This window comes from Enhydra lutris, unplaced genomic scaffold (assembly GCF_002288905.1).
Source record: "Enhydra lutris kenyoni isolate GAN:26980312 unplaced genomic scaffold, ASM228890v2 scaffoldscaffold1, whole genome shotgun sequence".
Lineage (NCBI taxonomy): Eukaryota > Metazoa > Chordata > Mammalia > Carnivora > Mustelidae > Enhydra > Enhydra lutris.
In genome coordinates, this window is record NW_019154085.1 from 24130047 (window position 1) to 24155833 (window position 25787).

The 25787-nt window shown below is 34.8% G+C and overlaps 1 protein-coding gene across 1 annotated transcript in view; it reads left to right on the top strand.

Moving 5' to 3' along the window:
* Window positions 1–2362: 2362 nt before the first annotated feature.
* The window catches only part of LOC111143396 (sperm associated antigen 16), a 1010144-nt gene continuing 986719 nt past the window's right edge, over window positions 2363–25787 (top strand). Inside the window, exons 1-5 of the mRNA XM_022497105.1 lie at window positions 2363–2489; window positions 12683–12729; window positions 13825–13920; window positions 16430–16548; window positions 22231–22368. Of these exons, the coding sequence (XP_022352813.1) occupies window positions 2363–2489; window positions 12683–12729; window positions 13825–13920; window positions 16430–16548; window positions 22231–22368 (527 nt within the window). The remainder of the gene's footprint in view (window positions 2490–12682; window positions 12730–13824; window positions 13921–16429; window positions 16549–22230; window positions 22369–25787) is intronic.

Sequence of the window (25787 nt, forward strand, 5' to 3'; positions counted from 1 at the left end):
GAAACAAAAGCACAAATAATTTGTTGGATCTTCATCAAAATGAAAAGCTTCTGCACAGTGAAGGAAACTATCAACAAAACTAAAAGAAAGCCTATGGAATGGGAGAAGATATTTGCAAATGACATATCTGATAAATGGTTAGTCCAAAATATATAAAGAACTTATACAATTCAACACCCCACAAATGAATAATCTAATTAAAAAATGAGCAGGAGAGGTAAATATACATTTTCTTAAAGAAGACATTTCATTTACTATTTATATTTTAGTAACATAGGTATTAAAATATCTGTTTTAGAGAAGAGGAAACTAGAGGCTCAAAGAGCTTAAGTTAATTAAGATCATACAGAAGAGCCAGGATTCAAACCTTATGTAGAACATGATATACATATTATATCTAAAAGCTAACAACAGCCAACAGCCAATGTAACACACGCACACAAATCAAAGTAAACATTAATTGTTCAGAAAGAACTTCCTTCCTGGCTCTCTCATGCTCCTTCATGCCTTGCTGGATGTGCAAAGCCCTGACCATTCCTCACCCAGGCCGTTTCTCAGGCAAGTGTTTACAGAAGACAAACCTGAGCATGTGAGGTAATGCCTTCCTTTGGAACAAAGAACAGACTTTCTGTAAAAGCAGTTGATTCCCCAATTTCAGAGTTCTTCTCCTGTATTTTCAGCCCCTTATAATTGTTTCTTGCATTTGACGAACATTGAGGATATGTTTGGTGTGAGACATCAAGGACAAAGAATAAGTTATTAATAATAGATATGAGAAATGAAGGAGGATTATGACTGATTGTGACCCTTGGTTATTCTAAAAAATGTAACAAAACTAAGCAAGTAACATCAATAGAAAACAAATCTATTTCTTAGTATCTACTTTGTGTCTGGTAAGTTCCTAATTCTTTATATTTTACTCTTTGCAACAATGCTTTGTGGCAGGTATTATTATTATCCTCATTTTATAAATGAGAAAATTGAGGCTAGAGGCAGTAAGTGGTTTGCCCCAAGGTTTCCTAACTAGTAAGTGTTGGGGCCAGGCTCTGAATGCAACTAGTAAGTGTTGGAGCCAGGCTCTGGTTCCAACATCCAGGCTCTCAATCATCTATTAGGAAGTTACCAATATAATTATTATATTTTTTTGGTAATAAATGGGAGCTTTTATAATGAATTGCTCTTTATTTTCTTTTTTAATTTTAAATTCAATTAGCCAACATTAGTTTCAGATGTAGAGTTCAATAACTCATCAGTTGCCTACAACACACAGTGCTCATCACATCACATGCCCTCTTTAATGTCTATTACCCAATAACCTCCCCTCCAGGAACTCTGTTTGTTTCCTATAGTTAAGAGTCTCTCATGGTTTGTTTCCCTCTCTGATGACTTCCCATCGAGTTTTCCCTCCCTTCCCCTATGATCCTCTGTGCTGTTTCTTATATTCCACATATGGCATCCAGTTTTCATCAAGAAACATAGAATGGAAAAGAATCTGCAACAAAAAAGGCTTAGCAGGTGCTTCTGATATATACACAATACAAACCTGAAGAGTCTGTCATTGCAAAAGGAGTGCGCGTGATTGGGCCAGTATTATTTATCACACATTGTGTTAAGACAGTCTGTACCTCATAGTTCTTATAAAAGTGTCTTTCTCTTAGCAGAAGTCAACACTATAAATACTCTTTCAAGCCCCAGTGTATGAAATTGAAGTCAAAACACATGTCCAGATAAATATTTTAAAGGATGCCAAGAAGGAAATTGATTAAGGTGACTGACTACCCTAGGTCTTTATTGCTAAGCGACTGAGGTTAGTGCTGCTGAGTCAGTCTCTCAATAATGATTTCTCTCTCTCTCTCTCTCTTTTTTTTTCCTCCTGGTACCCTGGTTCTTTCTTTTTTTCAGGAGTCTTCCCTAGGGACAATTGAGGGTCTCCACACATAAAATTAAGGGGCTGATATGATGGGTATGTAAGAATCAGGAGAAAGGAAACTTAGGGAAGAAAATGAAGCGAGAAAGAAACGCTAGGGTCGAAACGGGGAGAAAAAAAAGAAAAAAAAAAAAGCTGGGTCTGTAAGAAAATGTATGTAATCCAAGCCAACTGTTTCTTGCTCCTCCTCTCATCCACTCCAGGAACTGCGTTCCAGGGTAACTAGGCAACAACGTTGCCGTGGTAACCAGTGCAGGTCAGAGGGCAACAACGCTTTAGGGCTGAGCAGCCCTTCAGAGCGCAGAGCTAGCCTGGTGGGAGCAGTGAGAGTGTCAGACTATCGCGAGAGCTGCGTGCGCTTGTGGGCAAGCGTCTTGGTTTTTGGTCTCGGGGAGACGCGAGGCTGTCCGGGGGCGGGGCCCGGGAGCGCCTCCTATGGCTGCTAAGCAAGGGATGCCCGAGTCCGCCCTGCGGGTGCTGGAGGAAGCGTTGGGCATGGACTTCACGGCTGCTGGGGACACCGCGGAGGCGGTGGCCGCCGAGGGCGCCTACTACCTGGAGCGTATCCTTACGTGTAGGCGCTGCCTCAGGCACTCCCTTTGGTAACGGGTTTGCGGGCGAGGGCGCGGGCTTCCCCTCCGGGGCGTCCGCTGCGGTTTGTGGCCGCCCAGCCGGCCAAAACGCCTCTTGGACCTCAAGGTGGCGTCTGCGCCACCGTGTTACCCTGAGAGCTACCCGTCGCAAAGACTAGCCTTTTAGGAGTGTTAGGCTACCGTGTTCCTGTTGGAAGAACCTTCGGGAATCTTGTACTTAGTAACCACTCTGCAAACTTTGGATGGAAGTTTTATGTTAGGATGGTACATCAAATTGATTCAGCCCTCCTTAGGGTTTCTCAAATAAGCCCCCAGCCTTCAGAATATCGTGTGAATCAGTTCAGTCAGGAAAGTTAGGAAACCGGGGAAGACCTCTGCCTCTGGGCTTTAATGAGCTGAAGCTCTGAGCATTCAACCTGTGATTCTGTAAATACTTCAGTTGTCCAATGCTTAAATGATTTGTTTTGTAAGCGTCAACTTCCTAGGTAGTTTAGGCTATTTAATACAATTATTGCATTTTTATTTTAAAGCAACTAAATGATGACTGGTAAGCTGAGAGGCTCAGAGATGTTAGGAAGAAATCAGATAGTGATGAACAATTAACAGTGGAAATACGAGAAAAATGGAATAGCAATATGTGAATAATTAGGTTCACTATTTCTTGGGATGGCTTTTGAGCTCACATTGTCTGGGCATATAGACTTAATTGTACTGGAGAGATCGGAGAGTTATGAGGAAAAGATACCTTTTTTTTTTCAGGCAGGTAGGAGAGAGATGATTATCTGTTTTATTCGTAAAGATATCAAGGAAACTCTAAAATCTACCTTATTTTTTGTCCAACTGTGAATGCCCCAGCTTTAATTCAAGACTTCAGAGATCTAACAGTGATAACATTTTGTGGGCTTTGGCAAACTGTTTCACCTGTCCTGACTCAGGCTCTGTACACATTGGTACTTCGGGGAGCTTTGAAGAACTTAGTTGCAAAGACCAAAGATAATACGTAGTATTTTATTTAAGGCAGTCATTTTTGTAGGAATATAAGTTTGAAAAATCAATTTAAATGAAATGTTGGTGCCTTAATGTCTTAAATGAGGCTATATACTATTCATAATTCTATAAACGGCTGCCTTTTCCAGTAATATTCCTTTTTAAATTCGGAAATGAGTCAACAATTCTTTCAGAATTAACTTACATCAAGTGTAAAGTTATCTAGTGTCCCTGCTAGTGAACGGTAGCCAGGCATCTTGTTTTTATTTACATTAAGATGATTCCTGTAACACGTAGTTTAATTGTTAACCTGAGACAAACACACTGAGTTAACTTTTTTGTAAGTTGTGAGACTTCAATGTAGCATAGTTTTTAGGTTTACTTAATTTTCAGAGAGATTGCTGAGTCACAACTGTCAATATATAGTAGTCTGCACAAAACCTGTCTTACAAAGAATTTTCCAAATAATCATATTTGTAAATAGGAACGACTCTAACTTTTTACGATTTTGTTATCCAATTTCTGAATTTCTTCCATCTTTCTTTAGTTGGCTGATATTTTGTGTTTCAACCAAAGGGTAGTCAAGGGATAGCAAAGCTACATATTTTGCCAATTTTCCTACATTCAGTGTTTAGGTAAGAGGTTTAGTCATGAGAGAGGCTTTAACTCTTAGTTAAAATGAAGTTCGAGGATTACTTTAGAATGCTAATTATCCCTGTTTCCCCGGGCTCTCTTAACATGCATAATTAAGAGTTGACTGTATAATGTTATTTGACATTGTTTCTTAAGGCAATTGTGATAGTTGCTGAAGTGAGACTTTCTGAGTTTAAAGTCTTTAGCTCTCAGGTAATTTAATTGAACTATCACAGTAGATAAATAAAAGTTATAATATGCACAAATGAATCAGAAATCTGATGTTCTCTACTTTGTACATATACTTAATCACTTTTAATCTACTGCATTTGGTCTTGGGCTTCCCTTATTTATGACTGAACAGATGCTCCGCAGAACACTAGACAACAAAATATCAATATTAAGTCTTTGCAAGATACTGACTCTAATTCTCTAGGAAGTTACCCTTTTCTTTGGTGTTAAACATTTAAACATAAAGAACATGTACAGATTAATAGGGCCCAAACCAGAAATAGCCAGGATCCACTATGAGGAGAATGGCTTCATTAGTAAAGGTTCCATTATGAGTTCAGAGACTGTGTTGAGGAAAAATAATTCTTAACCCTGCAACACCCCTTCTTTGTAATCTAATACCTGTAAAGGTAGGAGTTATCTGTTTCTCTTCTGAGCAGTTCAGGATATCACTGCTTTTATTTTTTTAAACTTCCACAAGGCAAGATACAAACACACATGCACCTAGTTCCTTTTTTAGCTATCTCCAGAGCTTTTAAGAAATCTGTTTACAGAGTATGAGTTCTCTGGAGAACTCTTCATTAGAAAGATATTTGCAACATTGTAAAATGTAAGGCAAGTTTTTTTTTTTTTTAAGATTTTATTTGTTTATTTGACAGAGATCACAAGTAGGCAGAGAGGCAGGCAGAGAGAGAGTCTGGGGAAGCAGGCTTCCTGCTGAGCAGAGATCCTGATGTGGGGCTTGATCCCAGGACCCTGGGATTATGACCAGGGTTGAAGGCAGAGGCTTTAACTCACTGAGCCACACAGGTGCCCTACAAGGCTAGGTTTTAAGTATGTGCTTTGTAAAGGATCAGGTGCATGTAGAGGTTGGCTGTCTTTGACAATGAATTCTGTGTTAGAAATGAGTACTCTTGGGTAAGGTTTTCAGTTACAGTGGGAACTGCAGTTAATATGTGGCTGTGGACATTTGGGAATGCTCAATCCAACTGCAGATGCAGGCTGGAATTACTGTACTAAGAAAGCTAATAATTGATTTTGTTGCTACTTGTTGAAAGTCTTGTTCAAGGAAGAATAATGGAATACATGGACTCTAGGAAAGTGAACCCCCCCAAAGTGTACCTCCCTTTGCACTGATTGTCTGCTCCCTTAACTAGATTTTGGTTATTTTATCTTTCAAGGCATTCCAACACTGAGAATTTCACTAGTTAGATCATGGACATGTTTGCTGGCCACTGAAAAGGTCTCCTTTGCCCCCAACAGCAATTTCTGAGGGTTGAGTGAGTTTAAGCCAGTCCTTTGAAGCTAATCAACTCTGAATGCAGTCCTGAAGTCAACTGTTTATGAAAATGCAAAATTAAAGATTCTACTAAACTAGTCACCTGAAATACGGTCATCATACTTAGATACCCCATGTAATAAGATTCATGCTTGTTTTCTTAAATGACATCCATAGACAATCTTTCATTGCAATAGTAATGTTCACTGATCACTTTGTTTAATTAAAATTTAATTAATTAATTAATTAAAATTCTATTATTTTTAACATTTAGTTATTTTTCCCTTCTGTTATGTTACTTCTCTGGAATGTTTATAGTATTGAGTGAGAAGATATTTTTAAAAGCCTTAAAAATCATTATGTACTCAAGTCATCTCTTTCTTACTATCATTGGAAAAACGAATTTTCCCCTGGGTGCTTAGTTGCACCCTACATATATTCAAATAAAAGGATAGACAGTTTGTAGACTCTAGACCAAAAAACATGTTACTAAACCCGTCGTGCCAAATTTTACCTGCATGAAAATCATAAGCTATTTGAAAAGAATTGTATTTTGTTGTGTGTCCTCTAGTCTGGGCAAACTTTAATGCGCATATGATTCAAAGAATATGGATCTTTAAAAAAAGGACTCTAATTCAGTAAGTCCCAGTCAGGGTTGAGATTCTGCATTGCTAATAAGCTCCCAGGTGCTGCAGGTGCTGTTGGTCTAAGGAATATAATTGAAGTAAAAAAGCTGTAGGCCAGTTTCTTTACTACTGGCCTTTACATTTTCAGATAAGAGGTATAATATGTAGAGCTCATATCCTTGGATCTCCTGGCTTAGAAGTTGGAAAAACTTAAACCACCACCCACCATGAGAACAAAGAGACTTATATTTTGAAAAAAAGTTATTTTTCAGCTTCTGAGGCAGAAGATGGCAGTGGTGTCTGGGGCAGGAGTAGTCAGTAAATTTCCACTCTTGCCTAGTCTGTTGAATCAGTAGTGGCTTTCTGGTGTGTTGTGTTAATAAGTGTTCTGAGATCTCCTGAAGCCTTAGTGGGAAAGACTGTTGGAAGCAAACAACAATGGGCGAAGTGGAAGCAAGTGTGCCAGTTATTTGCCATCTTTGGTATATATTATTCAGTTAACTTACATTATTGAAACTGGCATTCCTAAGAAAGTAGACCATGACTATGATGTTTGCTATTTACAGTACTTTTATTTCAATTTAGTAAGTAAAATGTTGATCATCGAGGATCCAGGCTAGATTTTAGATTGCCTCTGTGTACATTGGCTCTGCAGTGATGGCAAAAATTACAAAGCAATTTCTCTCTATAGTAGCTTTGGGAAATCATGTAAAATATAATTAGCTATATGTTTCACTCCAGTTCTTTATAAAGATGCTGTGGCTGGCAGTGATCGCTACCTCCAGTGCCCCAATGGAAGAGACCAGTGTGTGAGGAAGTTTGTATGGTGCTCACATCTGAAAATTGTTCATAGCTTTCTGGCTGTAGTCCATTTGCAGAACCTTGTTTGTGACCCCATTGTATCAACTGTGACCTCAAGCTCTTCTCCATTACCCCAGCTGAAATGTTTTTCTGAGGCTTCTTGCAGTTGTGTCTTCTGTAGTGCTGTGATGGATTTAGGGTTTCCTGGCAATTTCAGTGTGGATGTATATTGGCCTATTTTCTGATAGGATCTACAAGGTAAGGATCTGGTACAAATTCTGCTAGTGCAGAAACAACCAGTTAGTTCACCCATGGTGACCAAGTACCAGGGAACTGATTCATAGTATGCAAAATCACAAGTCCTACTAAATTTCTTCCAAAACGAGTGGACATGTGGAGTGAAACCCTTGGTCTGAGTGTAGACTCTGACTCTAGAAAGTGGGTGGTGCTATGGGCTGTGTCTGCAGGTCAGGGAGGAAGGGGAATCACAGACTCTACCCTGGGCAAGAGCAGACTAGAAAACCAGGCCCAATTTTAAATGTCAAGTTGACCTCGAACAGACAGAAAGGCATTAACTACATCTGAAGGAAATAGAAAGGACAGAAAAAATGAATTTTGGAAATGGAGTTCAACAATGTTCTTTGAAGGAATACTAGGCAGATAATAAGAAGGGAGTTTTGTAAGGACTCAGAAACAGGTTGGCATTAGGAAACTGATGGTAAGCCAGAATTCTGGCTTATTCTGCAATGGAAAAAAAAAAAAATCACTTGCCTGAGAACTGTGACCAGCTTCATTGTATGGACATTTCCTGGAGAATAGGATCATTTAAGAGATTAGATTACACAAGAAAGTTGTTCAGTAAAAGTAGAACCAGAGTAAAGGGTTTTTATCATTCAGGCAATTCTTGGTCAATTGCTTATTCCTATCCTGGCAACACTGTTTCTAAAGCAGTGCTTTCTAACCTTTTTTACACATGGTGTTTCATCATATCTCGCTTCACTCAGTCTTTCTGGCTGTCCCAAGGGCCAAGAAAATCAATATCTGTACCATCCACAGTGTTCTTTTTATGATAACCGAAGAGTGCAATTTCTCTCAGGCTTCAGAGCCAGAAATTGGTGTACATCTGCTGAGAAACTCATCTGTTTTCATTGGATGGATACTGAATTGGTATCTAATTACATTGCCCTCTTTACTCTGACTGCTGGGAAGCTTTGGGTCAAACCTGTGGTTTAGGTTTGACCAAATTCATGAGACTTTATGGCAGGTACTGCAGCTTTACCTTTGTCTTATTTCTCTTCTTTCTCGTTCTCTTTTACTTTTCATATTTACTTATTTTTATATTTTTTTTACTGTATGCTTATTTGTAAACTGCCGCACAGTCATTTGGGAATTCATTTGTGCATTTGTCCATGTGTTACTGGCCAGCTAAGCCAGATAGACAGATGCATACAAACATACTTGCCAAAGTACATTTATTTCTTCAGTAACACTGCAACATCACATTTCAAATCAGTTGCTCCTGGGAAGATTTTTCTCTACAAATCATTTTTGTGGATACTGAAAATACCAATCAAGGAAAATAGTGGTTTCTATTTTGGATGTTTGTCCTCTTCCTGACCTTTTGTCTCATTAATCTATTGCCCTTGGCTGATTTTATCTTTCGGTCTGCAGCCCTATAGCTCTTTTATACCTCTCCCTCCTTCAGGGTCTTCAAGTTGAGCTATTTAAATGATTTGATTTAGCTGTTGGTAATATAACACTTCACAGTTTGGAAAATAAGTGAGAGCTCATTGCTTAGGATTTTGATAGAAATTGCACATTCTTTTTGTGTCACTGTAGAAACATGTAGAAACTGTAGAAATACGATATTGTAGAAAATTCCTGGTCTTTTTATTCAGGAAACATGTCTCTATCACTAGTAGGTATATGATTTTTGTCAAATTTCTTAATCTCCCTGATTCATTTTCTTTCTTTCTTTTTTTTAAATTTAGAAATGACTGTATCTGTGTTACTCAATCTCACAGGATTGTTATTAGGATAAATATGATAGTGATCCATATGACAATACTTTTTAAGGTTTATAAAATGATATTTTTTCATTCTTCTTGATTTTGGGGAAACAATGTATTATTAGGGTTTGAAAGCTGTTGCCTCGAGTATTTTCTAGGTAGCAATGTGGCAAGTTTGATAATTCCAAATCTTTGAGGACAAATCACTTTTTTCTTCTGTATATTGCCATTAACAACCTATGCTTTGATGTTTCATCTTCACATTAATCTTATCAGTTGGCTTATTTACAATTTGAGTCTATCCAAATGATTTTAGAATGTTTACTTCTTGTGAAATTTATTATGTTATGATCAGTGATGAAGGATGGCTTTGCTTTTCTGGAGACTTAAAGACAAGTGATTCTTACAAAATCAAGTTTTAGTAATTGTCATTCAGAAGAGGACATTCTTTTCCATAAAAAAGGGGATTGATTTCCTGTAGCTGAACCTCAGGAAATTTTATCTAATTAAGTGAAAATGTGTCAGAAAATATAAATTTAGAAAGGAGGAAGATTTAGAATGTATTTTTTTAATCCATTTATCTTAATGCATGGGAGAACTGGGCCATGAAAGACTTATGCGACTTTTCCACAGGTCCTCCTCTCTTTCTAGAAGAGGAAAACAATAACAAATACTTGCATAGCATTAACTAGAAGCCAGGCACCACTCTAAATGCTTTACATATGTTAACTCCTTTCATACTCTTGACACCTCTTAAGGTATTATGATAGCCAGCTTTCAGAATGATGCCCAGTGATCTCCGCATCCTGGTCCTCATACTCCTGTATAGTTCCCTTATGTATTGAATAGGGTTGACTTATGTAACCGATAGGATAGTGAGTAAATGATGATGTGTGACTTCTGAGGCTTGGTCATAAAAGGTATTGTGGCTTCTACTTTGTTTTCTTGTATTTCTTATTCTGGAGGTAGCTAGCCACTATACCTTGAGAATGCTTAAGAAGCTTACAGAGAGACCCACATGGGGAAGAATTGAAGCCTTCAGCCAGCAAAGTTAGAGCCATCTTTGAAATGAATACTGTTGCCTCAGCTGAGCCTTCAGAAGACAGCAGCCTTGGCTGCCTTCTTGACTGAGGCCTCATGAGAGACCCCAAATCAAAATACACAAGCTAAGTCACTACTGAATTCTTGACCATGATACTATGAGATAATGGATGCTTATTGTTAGGCCTTAAGTTTTGGGGAGCTGGTTATGTAGCAATAATAAAAAGTACAGATTTTGGTACCTGAAAGTGGGATTCCAACATAAGAAATACTTTAAAGTATTAGAGTGGCCCTGGAACTGAATATAGGACAGATGTTGGAAGTTCTTTAAGTAGGATGTTAGTGAAAGCTAAAATACCTTGAACAGACTATTAGTGGAAGTCTCATGGTCTTTAAGAATGCTGCTGGCAAGGGATTAAAGGAGAGTGAGGTCAGTGCTATTGAAAACTGTTCCATAGCAGTAGATAACTAATATAGTATGTACGTCAGTCCTGGTACCCAGTACGGGTAAGTTCAAAATTACAGGATCAGCTGTATGCAACTTTATGCAGCTTTTTATTTCTGTAGTATTTTAATCTACTAATCTACTAAATTAGATTAATTTAATTTAATTAAAAATCTAGTTTTTAATTAGTCATTTAATTAGTTGTTTAATTAGTGAATTAACTAGTTGTTTTTTTTGAGCCTACATCACTTTTCACCATTTTTTGGGGAGATACATTCTTGTTTGACAGTGTCAGGTTCCTAAGGATTGGTCATAACTGAACTAGGTTTAAGTGCGTCCTCAAGTGGGTAAAGCAAACAGTGAAGACTTACAGCTTATGATGGATCTGAGTAACTAAAGACTGCATAACTTATCTTTTAGAAGTTTAGAACTATGTGTAAGATAATTGGCAAACACTTCAAGTGTTTACGTAATATAGAAAATGAACATGGAATAATGAGAGGTTTAAGTATAGTGTAGTGAAACCTAACTTCCGGGGCTAATTCCCAGCTGTGTTAGGTCCTAGCTGTGTGACCTTGTGTCTGTAAGTCTTGATCTACAAAATGGAGATGAAAATAGCTTGTAGGTAGGATGAAGACGAAAGGAGTTGATTCATCATGTAAAGCCCTTAAGGACAGGGCTTGGCTTCTGTTAAATACTTTGTAAATGATACCAATTCTTACTACAAGTAGCTTCAGGTGTTTTATACACTTTTAGCTAGCTCTTGGAAGATGATTTCTCATAACCAGTAGCAGGATGAAAACTAGGCTAATCTCATCTTTGATTTTCATAACCATTACTGTATGTTAAAAAGCTTAATTTCATACATTTTGAACTTGGCATAATCACATGTATACATTAGGAAAAAATGTAAACAAAATAACGTTATTGGTGTATGTTGTGATTTCTTTCAAAATTAAATATTATCTTGAAATTATCATTTGTAATTAAAGTAACTTGTAATTTTTGAAAGTCTTAGAACAGTGCTGTTAGAATTTTTTATTAGGGTCATTTCCCTGATATTTTAATGTTTATTTCTTTTTTTTAATATCACTTAATTTAATTTTATTTCTTTTCAGTGTTCCAAAATTCATTGTTTATGCACCACACCCAGTGCTCCATGCAATATGTGCCCTCCCTAATACCCACCACCAGGCTCACCCAATCCCCCACCCCACTCCCCTCCAAAACCCTCAGTTTGTTTCTCAGAGTCCACAGTGTCTCATGGTTTGTCTCCCCCTCCGATTTCCCCCAACTCACTTCTCCTCTCCATCTCCCAATGTCCTCCATGTTATTTTTTATGCTCCACAAGTAAGTGAAACCATATGATACTTGACTCTCTCTGCTTGACTTATTTCACTCAGCATAATCTCTTCCAGTCCCGTCTGTGTTGATACAAAAGTTGGGTAATGTTAATTTCTTGATAATTTATGAAGTACTGAATTAGGATTACTGTATAGTTTATATTTGCTTAAAAATTAGGCTTCCTTTCCTGAGTACAAAATTTAATTTTAAAATTGAGGTAATAAAGAAGAGATTAAAGTAACTTTTATTATGAAAATATTGAAATACGTTTTTTACTTATATTTAAATATAGGTGTGCTTCTGAAAAATTCATAGTACTTTAAATAAAGAAGTCAGAGTACACTGTGAGTGACTCAGGAGCTCTGGGAAATTAAGTTAGTTTGAGATAGATTTAAAAAATTTACTGCTATAGTTTTCCTGTCCATCATTTTTCTTATCTCTTTCTAATTTATATTATCTTATTATGTACATTTTTGTAAGCCTTAGACTTGAATTGGAAATCATTAGATAGTAAATAGAAATATGGAAAGGTAGTTTTTCATAGGTTTGGGTTATGTAGAACAATAATTTAAAATAATAATGAAAAATACTTTGTTTCAAAATGTATTCGTAGGTTGTACGGGGAAGAGAAATTTTAAAAAACAGTTTAAATTACATTTACCAACTTGGTAAGATAACTGGATCTGATACTAAATTTTAACATCAAATCAATTTTAATAAATAATTTTTTCATATATTTTGAGATTGACACTTGACAAGATTTCAGAGGTCACCATAACTGAAGCATCTGAAGATGATTATGAATATGAAGAGGTAATTTTTTCATTTTAGGTATTTAGCCTGTAAATTCACTAGTCATTCTTATGAAACATTCATTTTATTTTATAATTTTTTGTTTTCCTTAAGAGATGCTGGTTTTTCGCTGAATTACCTAATACCACCTATTTAAGAGTGAAGGGTAGAAGTTCTGTTTGAAAGTTTGGATTGGTTAATGCATCTCTCTCTTTCGGTTTTCCTGGTACTTGTGCTTCAAAGTTAGCTTCTTCTCCCTTGCTTTGTGGATCCTTACTACAGACTGTCATCTCTGCCCAGCATGCATTCCCTAATATCCATTCTGCTCTTGGATGGGTTTCCCAGAGTCCCACTACTGGCTGTGGCTCAGATCCCATGCTTCCCTTCAGCTTATATATATTATAATTCTGTATAGTGTAGTTCCTGTCTCACATCTTCTCTTTAATTCACTGTTCAGATGGGACCTATCATTATTTCCGAGAGTTGGCACATTGAGTTGCTCCTAGATGACAGATGTTGTAAGTACAACTGTGAAAGCAAGCCCGGCAGTTCGTGGCCTGGGCGAGTAAAAGAACAATCAGTAGATAAACTTTTTATTACTATTAGTAAAATAAAGATAATATGAATACGTGCCACATGAAATTACTGAAGGTTTCATATGAAAGACAGAACTGATCAACACATAAGAAGCATGTGCTAAGTGTTAACCATCATTAATATCATAATTACAGTCAATTACATTCTTCCAAGAACTTAGCATCTAGGCAGTGAGTTCTATTTTTTTTTTTTTAATAAACTAGACATTGGTAGTTGCTAGTGAGTTGAGAAAAAGAAGCGGCCTTAAATTTTTTCTCAGCACAGTTGTTAGACTCCGTTTATCCTTATATATAAGAGTGAATGCCCATATGCTGATCTCGAGTTTATCAAAGGTGACATTGAGTTATGTCCTGCTTGTAAGTTATCCATTTGTCACAGAACTTCAGCCTGACACGGTGTCTTACATAAGGTGTATTTTTTTTTTGATCCATTGTTTTGTGAGAAAAATTATTTCTGAAATGAAGTAAGGTATTTTTAGGTTCCTGATTGCTCTTCCTATTCTCTTTCTCTTTGATTTAGATACCAGATGACAATTTTAGCATTCCAGAAGGTGAGGAAGATCTGGCAAAAGCAATTCAGATGGTCCAAGAACAGGCTACAGATACTCAGATTTTGGTGAGAATTGAACAAAACCTGTTGTTTGTGTAGTTTGAGTACAGTCTATAGTTTAGCAGTGAGACTAAGTTTTACTGGATAAACTTAAGTTTTACATACTAAATGCTGTCCTATCACTTGTTACACCTTTTTCTCTTCTATGTTTTTATCATTGTACCTTCACTTTAAGTAAGTAGTCATATTTATTCTTTTTTGGATTGTAATTTTCTACATCATGGTTATTCTTGCATAACCTCACAAAAATGACACCTTCCTTCAGAACTCTGCCTGTTTAATATCACTGGATGTTAAACCAAAGATTTTTAACACTAATGTACAGAATTTGGTATTGGATACGGATGCTAAAATGTGTTTTGTAACACATTAAAAAATAAGAAAAAACATATAGTCCTCTCTTCTTTTCCTTCTGTATTCCCAATTCCTTCAAGTATCATCCATCTCATTCTAAATATCATATTCAAATTTATTGACCAGAAATGCCAAGGTAACATTTATTATTGTGTAATGAATATTTACTTCTGGCCATATTATACCTTTATCCAGCAATTATGTATAATCCTCCACCATAATGCAGACTTGCAGGCAGAGATGCTGTATTCTGCCACCCTGGCATCTTCCATGTTGAGGCAAGGTTCTGCACATAATCAACCTTCTTATATAATATCTTTAAGATGATCTTAGGAGGGACGCCTTGGTGGCTCAGTCAGTTAAGCATCTGCCTTTGGCTCAGATCATGATCCCAAGGTCTTAGGATCAAGTCCTACATTGGGCTCTTTGCTAAGTGGGGAACCTGCTTCTCTCTCTGCCTGCCTTTCTCTCTCTGCATCCCTCTCCTGACAAATAAATCAATAAAAATCTTTAAAATAAAATGACCTTGGGGAAGATATTACAAATTATCCTTCTTGAGTGTTAAAAATTTCATTTTAAAACCCTAGTCATTTGTCAGGAAGTTTCTGTAGCCTCCTAAATTTGCTTTAGCTGATCATTGTTTTGAATGTGGTAGCTACTAGTAATTAAGATCAGCATTAAATTATGTGTAGCACTTTTTTTTTTTTAAAGATTTTATTTATTTATTTGACAGAGATCACAAGTAGGCAGAGAGGCAGGCAGAGAGAGAGGAAGGGAAGCAGGCTCCCCGCTAAGCAGAGAACCCGATGAGGGGCTCGATCCCAGGACCCTGGAATCACCACTTGAGCTGAAGGCAGAGGCTTTAATCTGCTGAGCCACCCAGGCACCCATGTGTAGCACTTTTGAAAAGAACTTTTTGGGGCAACAGAGATTCTTTCCTCACTGAATTTCTGTGTAACTATTACCAGGTATATAACATTTACCTGGTATGCGACCATTACCATGTTAAGAAGGGGAAGGAGGAAAGAAAGTCTGCTGTTAAGTTTCTGTATATTTGAAAATAGATCTGTCTAAATAATCAGCTGTTACATTGGTAAGTTCTTGCCAATGTGAAGAAAATGAAGGCACTCTAGAGACAGTGATGCTTTGATATTTTTAAGTATCTACCCGGTATTTGACTTATTTTATATATTGACTTGTGGTAGTTTTATGGCTGTCCTAATTTCATATCTCACTTGCTGAAATATCTCTACTTTTCTAGTTCAGGGGTCTGCAAACTTGTTCTCTGGGGTCATATAGTAAATATTTTAGATTTTGAAGGCCGTAAGGTGTCTGTTGCAACACACTTCTCTCTTGTTGTATGAAAGCAGCTGTAGACAATATGTAAACAAATGGGCATTGCTGTGTTCTAATAAACTTTACATAGGTAGCCAACCCCGATATAGTTGATAGACTTACTTCTGTTATGAAATGGTAGGATAAGCCACTCACTAGCACATAATTTCTTCTGTAGCATCGTGTTTCTAAAGCTCAAGGCACCAACATTCATTATATTTCTTTTTATAATGATAATAATAGAAATAATTAAAAGGCCCATACTTTTTTCTCTTTTTTAATGTTTTATATGCTATTGAAAGGACAAGCTGTCCTCATTGTTCTTTAGATAATCTAGTCACACTCTTGCCTCAGAGTCTTTGTATTTGCTGACGCTATAATTGAAACATGACTCGATCTTCCTCTAGATTTATGCTCAGATTCCACTTTATCCGTGAAATCTTTCTTCATCACCCTACATATATAGCAGCCCAGCTCCACACACACATCTGCCCTACCTTTGGCTCTCCTTCCCTTCATTCCTCTGCTTTTTTTCTGCCAGGCATTTAGTGCCATCTGCCATATTGTATATTTTTAATGTAGTTATTCATTTTTTTTCTCCATCCACTTGACTATTAGGTATGAAGACTGAAATTCATCTAGTGTGTAAATTCATTACTGCTTTATCCCTAGTGATTAAAATAGTTCCTGAAGCATAACCCTCAACAAAAATAAATGAAAAAATGAACAAATGAGTGAATAAATGAACAGCTTATTTGTACCAATAATCAAAGCTTAGTGATGATTTTATATTTTCAAAATAAATAATTGCGCATTTAAATTTCAGGAACAGAAAACAGTTCTTCCTTCAAAGCAACTAATACCTGAAGTTATAGAAGACTTTCTCTGCAATTTCCTAATCAAAATGGGAATGACCAGAACTCTTGATTGCTTTCAGTCCGAATGGTAAACAATTATGTGGATAAATAGGAATGCTAACATGTACACTTTTAACTGTCTTCAAGGACTTGAAGTCATTCAGCTTACGCAAAATGGATGAAAGGGATGGAAACCTTTCCCATCCCTACCACTGGAAGTACAACACACACACCTACACACACACACACTCTTTCTCTTTCTCACATAATTAAGAAACCAATTTAAAAGAAGTTTTTATTAAACACACTTTCTAAATATTCAAAGTTGAGTGATTTTCAAAAGTAAAAAAATGGAGTATCTCCTGGGATTCTATAATACAAAGCTCTTTAATGAAATACTTTTCTAATATATTCTGCATAATTATTAAGGGTAATATTTCCTGCATTATGACATCCTACCAAGAGTACTACTTTATTTATTTTACTTCTAGTGTGTAATGGCCTGCCTTTCTCTACTCACGCAACTGATTGATTCTTTTTCTGTAAATATTTCTTCATTTAGAAATAAGAAGAATTATATTTTCAAATGCTGTCTAAACACAGATTTTCTTGTTATAATGAAAATTTTAATAACTTATTGGTTATGAAAATCAGCAGGCATGCTGTCTTTATTCCTTTACTATAGCAGTAATGTCACCAGGAATGTTTTCAGAGGCCTAACATTCTTTAAAGAAATATTATTAAGTAATTGGATATAAAAATATGTTTGAGCCATTTTAAAAGCCATTCCATGTCATGGAAAGGGAATACTAAGATAGAGAAAGATGTTTATGGTGTTTTGGGACTAAATCCTAATTTTAAATATAAGGAGCAATTTGTAATTTCTACTGATCCTCCTGTGATGCAATTTTTATTTGCTGCTTTTTTTAGTTTTCATCTACCAAGACCATGTACATAGAAGAAATCAGTTTTATTACTTCAAGTTGCATATCTAAAGTTAATAAATTTAATGATGAGAACAGTTTTTCATTAATACAATTTAGGAAAAAGAGCAAGTTTGGTGGTAGAAAAATAATAGTGTTCCTATTAAATTTGGAAATTGTGTGAATGATTTTTATAAAAATGTCCATAGGAAATAATTACAAATGTATTAGAAAATACATTTTTGTGAAAGTAGGTAGATGATTGATTTACAGTACTAATGAAATGAGAAATTAATGTGGCTCAGTTCCTTTTTTCTTCTAAGAAGACATGTTAGGACATATAGTACCTACATGTTTGTCCAGTCCAAAGTGTGAAATGATTCCAATCGAGAAATCTGGAACCAAGTATACTCTTAACAATTAAGCACTTGTTGGATCATATTATCCTTTTAGATTTAGCAATTTGGATTGAGATGATATTTTAGGAAATTACAATGGTATTAGGACTTAGAGAATCCCTCCCTATATAAGCATGCCACTTAGTGTATTCCAATAATATTAAAGTAAAATTCATATATGTCTTTATTATATGGGTTTAGTAATACTGTGGTTCAAATAATTGTATTCTTATTCCTAGGTGCCAGTTTGTAATAAACTTACAAACTGTTTGTAATTAGATTACACAGTATTGAATATTTTAATTTCACATGAAACTTTTTTTACTTTGATTAGAAACCCTTACTTATTCTGCAGGGTAGGACTATAGGAACATTAAATATATTTTTCATCATTTTTTTCTTATGGAGAAAAACATTTATAGTATTCATTGCTGTGAATTCATTTAATCTTACAAAAGTTGACAAACAAGTTTTCCCCATTGCTAGTTTGTAAAACAAAAACCTCAAAGTAATGAAAAAGCTGGGCAATAAAATTGGACTTGTTATCTTTCAATCTTCAAAAAATAATTGCAGTAAATTCTTTAAATCTAAGGTCAGCAAACAAATCTGGCCTGCCTCTGTTTTGTAAATAAGATTTTGTTGGCACATAGCTGTAACCTTTCTTTTAGGTATTGTCTGTGGCTGCTTTCATGCTGTAATAGCAAAGTTAGTCACAGTGGAGAACATATAGACCAGAAAGCTTTTTTTTCCCCCTTTTTTGCAATTCCAAACTATTTTCTGTATGTTCACAAAAACCAAAACCAAAACCAAACCAAACCAAACAAAAAAGATTGTGTGTATGTGTGTGAATGTAGTAGGAATTTTTTCTATGAACCACAAAAAAGTCTGCACTGTGTGTTAGCAGTAGCTAACAGAATTTTGTCTTTGTTGCTGAAGTATTTTCCCTGTCCCTGAAAACTTGGAGGAAGAATTCTCATTTGATATTTGTTATTATCTAGGTGACTGTTTTCCTGTCTTTTATATTCTATGCCTTGGGTGCCATCAGGAAGGAAAAATAACCCTTACTTGCTGTTGATACGTTTACTGAAATTCTGTCACACTATTTGCCATTTGTGACAATGGGCCTGAAACTCTTGTGATATATAGACAAATATTATGAAAGCCTTTGTACTTTCTCCCTGAAAAACATGTGTATTTTCTGTATATAATTCTAAGTAGTTTATGGATCTTATGATAAATATGAAGACCATCAATGTAATTTTATTGGCAGGTCTGTTGGTAGTGAATTTTATTTCCTGTTCCTAATAGTTACATAACAATCTTTTTTCCCTCTGAACACTTTCCAGTCTTATTCTAAGTGTGAATGAAAAAAGAGGAAGAAATGAAAAGACCAGGATATTTCTTTAACACACACACACCTGAAACAAAACCAAAAAATTTTATGTAGGAAATGCTCGTTTTACTGAGAAATGTATTAATGTGTTTCTGGAGTTTGTGGATTATGATTCCTAATTATCTAATAGTATTAGAATAGTTTTGCCAAGTTTAAAGTCATCTTTGATATTTTAATATAGACTACAGAAATTTTTCATGATAAGTTATTTTTGAATGTCCTCAGATATATATGATATAGTATGTGATATGTTGTATTATGCTTGATTTGTATATATTTTACCACATATTAATTTATTTACATAGCATTTAATTTAGAGAAGGACTACATACCACTTTTTTTCTTACCAAAATAATTTCTTTATGGATTTTTTTCCTGTATTAAATAATGCAGGTTGCTGAAAACCAATTTTATGGTCAGAAAAACTTTATGGTCTAATACTTTACTCAATCCTTACGTCTTCTGAGAGAAGTATAAATCACATTCTACGTATGAATATAATAATGAATTTGTGATTAAATAGTTCTCTATTTGTTTTATAAATTGTGGCAAATATTACTTAATATTGATTCTATTTTCTTAAACTTTTAGATATTCTGCAGAACCTGTCTTGCTGTTCTTTTGTTTTCTTGGCTTTTTTTTTAGTATTGGATAAGAAGTATAACACAGCCATATGATTATTAATATGTAATATGTTAATAAAATTAAGATTTATGATGTGAAAATGCTGATAATTAAACATTTTTAAATAAATGTTTAGGTCATCTATAGCAAAGTTTATAGGGATTTCTTGATTAATGACTTTATTACTGAAATGTTTTTCCATTTGAATTGTTTTTATTTAGCTTTATTGCTATATATAATATATACATATATATAATTAAAATTATAATTATTTGCAAATCTGTAAATGGTTCTCTGATTTTGCTTCTTAATTCACTGAGAAAATAAAAGTTCTATGACTCCTGACTCCCTCTCTACTAACCTGCCACCTCTGTTCTCAGGTCTCCTCCTCCTCACATGTCACAGAGGCTGAGCTGTGCATGCTATCATCTAAGGCCAACCCTCTAGTTGTCTACTGGAGCCCAGCTCCTCTTACCTACTCAAGGGCATTGCTTTGGCAGTTGTCCTCTCTCTCTTTTCCTGCACTCCAAGCTTTTTCTCTCTCTGCTGGATCATTCCCATAAGCATAGATATACAGTATTTCATATATTTAAAAGAGGTAGAAGACCAAAAAAAACACCCTGAATTCCACATCCTCTTTTAAGTTCATCTTGATTTCCTAGGCTCCACTTTATCATGTCTCCTTCAATGAGTATGTTTCCACTTCCTTATTTCCTACTCTTATACCTACTCTAATGAAACTATCATCTTAAAAGTTTTTTCAGTGCTGCTCATTGCCAAATTCAGTGACTGATCCTTAGTACTCCTATTTATCTTGTATGCAGCATTTATCACTGTTGTTCATGTTTTCCTTTTTGGAAAACTTTATTTATTTGGGTCTTGAGCCACATTGTTCTCATATTCACTCACTACTTCACTATCCCCTCTGATTCTTAGTCTCTGGTACTATTTCCTTCCTTCCAGTCTTGAAACAGTCCAAGAACTTCACTTCTCTTTGCATTCACTTCCTAGGTGGCCTTTTACAGTCTTGTGACTTTAAATTGTATCTATTTACTGATGATTCCCCAATTTGCATTCCAAGTCCTGACTTTTTCCCTGAGCTCTGGACATGTATACCCAGTATTCATTTCACTTAATTGACTAGTAGTCATATTGCATTGAACAAATCCTTAATTTTTCCAACCATCCAATTCCTGCTGCATTCATTCCCATCTTTTTAAGTGGCTGGGTGTTCCACCAGAAACATTGGAGTCATTTTTTACCTCTTTTATTAACCAACACTTGGGAGATGATTCGTAGGAAAATCTTTATTGGCTCCACCAATAAGTTGGCTCCACCTTTACAGCATGTCCAAAAGGGACATATTTCTCATAATCTCTGTTGCTACCAACTTTGTTCATGCCACCATTCTCTCTCTTTTGGACCACAGCAACAGCCTCCAAACTAGTCTCTCTATTTCTACTGTTGCTCCTCTAGGGTCAGTTTCTTCAAGCAGATGCCAGACTAATACATATTTTTAACAATAGAAGTTCCTTTTTTTTTTTTTTTTTTTTTTTAAATTTTAGGTAGTTAACATACAGTCCAATGTTGATTTTCTGGAGTAGAATTCAGTGATTCATCACTTATAACACCCAGTGCCATCATAAGTGCCCTCCTTAATACCCATCTCCCATCTACCCATCCCCCACGTCCCTCCAACAGACTAATCCTTTTAAAACAAATCTGAGGAGTATCTCTTGTTTCTCAGAAACCTTCAATGGCTTCAGTCTGATTCAGGTAAAGTCACATTCCTCTTTCCAGCTTCCTGCTGTCTTCCTGACCCGTATCTCACCACTTTCTTCCTTCCTCCAGTTCCAGATACTCCAGATATACAGGCTGTTGCTTTTAATTGTACATGTCATGCGCTTTTTTCCTAAGGATATTTGCATTTACTTTTCTGTCAACCAAGAATGCTCCCTTCTTCATATCCCCCTGACTTGGTTCCTTATTTCTTTCAGTTCTCTGCTCAAATAGCACTTTGCAAGTCATGCTTTCTGTCTTCAACCTATGTAAATAGCACAAATTCCCCCATCACTCTCCACTTCAGTCTCTCTATCCCTCTTATTCTGCTTTATTTTATTTCATAGAACGTATCACTCTCCACAGTAGACTGTGATATGGGGCTTGGACTGCTTTGTTAATTTCACCAGTGTCTAGATTAGTGTCTGGAATATATGAGATATTTGGTTATATGTACCATGATATTAGTACCTAGCAATTATTTTTAAAATTTTAAATATATATTACAAATTTTGACATTTTAATTTACAAAAGTAGTATTGCAGCTCATTTCTGTTAATATCCTGTAGGACTTAACTTTCTGAATTGTACATAAATTAAGCCAATTTAGTAGAAAGAAACAAAATAAAGCCTTTTGTTTGATTTTATTCTAGGTATGAGTTAATACAGAAGGGAGTAACTGAACTTAGAGATACTGGGAATGTTCCAGATGTCTACACGCAGAATATGCTTTTAGAAAATGAGAACAAAAATTTGAAGAAAGACTTGAAATGCTACAAACAGGCAGCTGAGTATGTTAATTTTTAAATGACATTTTTTTCTTTTGGACTAAATGGAAGAGTTGAATGAAGCTAACTATGGTTAATGTACCAGAGCTTTAATTCTGAATTGAATTATATTTAAATTCTAGTTGGAAAGAATGTGAAAGGCTTCACTAGCAAATTAATTGAATAGATGATCAGAAGTCTCACAATTGCAGCCCATTAGGAAGAGTGGAATGTAGGAAGTTATACAGGAGATAGTTAATTTGTTATGATACACTCACTTTCTTATGGTTTTGATAATCTTTTCATGGTTTGTGGAAATCTTCCCCTGTGAGGATAAGCTAATTTCTGAAATAATAATAAAATTATAGAAGACAAAGAGGAAGGAAGGAGCTAGTGTATTCCTAGTTAGAGGAATTTTGGTGTTTGAAAATTCCCCAAAGGAAACTGTTATTTTATAATCTCCTAGCATGAATTTATGCATAGAAGAGAAACTTAACGGAAGCCAAATCTTTCTTTCTCTGATTAATGGAAGACATAGTTTTTGGTGAACAAATTTAGATAAACACTGTTATTCTGGCAAAGACAAACATGTGAATGTGTTGAATAAGGATGAGTCTACTCATCTAAGAAAATGTTAAATGGAAAATCAATGCTTAGATATGGAGTAGAGAAAGTTCATTCTTTGTTCATTATTTTTTATTAAACATACTTAAAGAGTGGTTTTCTGTTAAAGAATTATATCAAAACAAAAAATTCGATAAGCAGAACTACCATACAAGAACATAATATTTTCAATCTTTGTAAAAAACTTTAATGTAAAGAAACGAGACTTTGTATTGCAAAGTGAGGGAAAATTTTAAAACTCCTACTTTTAAAAGGTGGTAGTATATACAAGATAATTTATATGATCATTTATTCCTTATTATTTATACTTGTAGAAGTGTTTTTGCAAGTTATACAAGTTCCTTTTATATTTTAAAGAGAAGTGTATGATGATTCGCATAATAGTAAGTTACTAGAACCAGCATGCTCTTTATTCTCCCTTCATTTCTCAGAAGTGGTTTGCGCTATTGGCCCTGATGCTCACTGTGATATTGTATAGACACTTAATGGATGAGCTGGGAATTTGACACAGCAAATTTTTCAGAGTGCTGCCTGGCATACTGTTTCAGTTCCTGATCTCCTTAGAATTACTGCTTGAGTTTGCTTTTTGAGTTTTGCTTTTTATATTTTCTTTTGAATAGAAAGAGCTGCTTTCTGCAATGAGTTTTGTCATAGTGACATTAAATAGTTCTGGTTGATTACTGGTTCTTTACTGAATATAATATTTAATAACTGTAATCAAAACCATATAAACTATTACCTATGCAAATTATTATCCCATAATTAAAACAGATATCACTCAAATGAAATCTGATTCTCATTTGTGTTTATTAAACTGTCAGATACTAAATGTATATAAAATTTGCTGTATTTATTAAAATGCAGTCTTAGTTTCAATGGTTATGATTATTATCTCTTAAATATATCTTATTTGATATAATTAAACCTTAACAGATTAGAAAGGAAAATATTTATTTGCTTTAATCTACTTGACATAGAAAATTTGAAGGTGAAAGATGCTTGACCCTTAATAGATGCCTAATATTTATATCCTTAAGTGAATATTAAGCACATTGTGCTCTCATGACACCTTTTGGTGAAACACATCTCTGGAGCCTTATTCTGTTGGATACATTTTTGAAAATGGAGAATGAAGTTTTGTAAAATATTACCAAACTATTTTTGTCATGCTATAAGTTTACTCTACATTGTAATGTTTTATCCCACAGGTTTTTCAGTTGACTTTTGAAGATTTTTTTTTATAAGTAATATCTTTTTTTTTAAGATTTTATTTATTTATTTGATAGAGATCACAAGTAGGCAGAGAAGCAGGCAGAGAGAGGAGGAAGCAAGCTCCCTGCTGAGCAGAGCCCGATGCGGGTCTTGATCCTGAGACCCTGGGATCATGACCTGAGCTGAAGGCAGAGGCTTTAATCCACTGAGCCACCCAGGCACCCCTGAAGATATTTTTCCAATAGGGATTAGTAGTAAACATGGGATTTCTTTTATAGACTTCACCATAAAGTTTTCCTTTTCAGGGTTAAGACTGTTTCTTAAAGCAAGTTAAGTGTAGATGTTAAATACTTTTCTAATAATAACCAATATTCTAATAATAACCAATGTTTACAGATATGTTATATATTGTTCTGATTATACTGGTAGCATTTAATAATATATCAAAAAAATCAGAGAAATCATAATATAGCTCTAAGCTTAATATTTATCTAGAGAAGAGAGTTGCTATGGAAAGAGTATTGAACTTAAGGTTCAAATATCTAGCTTCCAATATTCTGCTACTTATTAACTCAGTTTTCTTATTGTTAAACTGGGAGTAATTATGCATAATATTATTAACTCCTAGGGAGTGATGTGATAATTAAATGAGACAATCTATATTAAAGGGCTGTGTAAATCACAAAGTGCTTTGAAAATGTCAGCTATTATCATCAAGATCTCTAAAGACTATCATCCTTGGATTTTTTTTTTTAATCATCACTCATTAATATTTTTGAAATATTATCAGCAATGGTGAATAAATGGTGAATAAAGGGAGATGTGAAAAGGGAAATATTTCACTCTAAATTTAATTTGAATTGCTATAATTTAAAAAAATGGTCTTTTTCTCTGTTGTAAGCAATGCCTATTTTAGAACAGAGGTTTTCCTTATCTTGCTACAAGTGTTATCTAAAATGTATTTTCGATATATATATATATTTATGTATGGTGATGGATGTTAACTATATTATTGTGATCATTTTGCACTATATCTGAATATTGAATCATTGTGTACCTGAAACTGGTACGACATTACCAGTAAATATACCTTGATTTAAAAAAAAAAAAAGCTTTAGAAAGAAATGTTTAGAAAAGTTCCTCATTACATAGATGTTTTTAAGGGGGAAAAAATGTACTATTAAAAAGTGTTTATAGTTACTTTGAAGGTAAAAGTATATACTAGATACTGAATAATGTAAGTAGCAGTTTGATCATCTTTCTTTTTTTCCTAAAAAATAAAGTTTATTAATTAAAAAAGTTTATATACTGTAAAGTATACAGATGTTTAACGTTCAGTCTGTTTTAGTTAACATATATACTCATATAGTCACTAAGCCAAATCACAATTATAAAACATTTCCATCATACCGGAAAACTTTCCTGTACTCATTTCCTTAGGCAATTAATGTTCTGATTTCTATCACCATCTATTGGTTTAACTCAGTCTTGAAGTTCTTTTGAAAGGACTCATATGGTACGTACTCTTTTCGGTTTGTCTTCTTTCACTTAAGATTTTTGAGATTCACCCATAGATTTGTATGTATCCATAGTTCGTTTTTAAAATT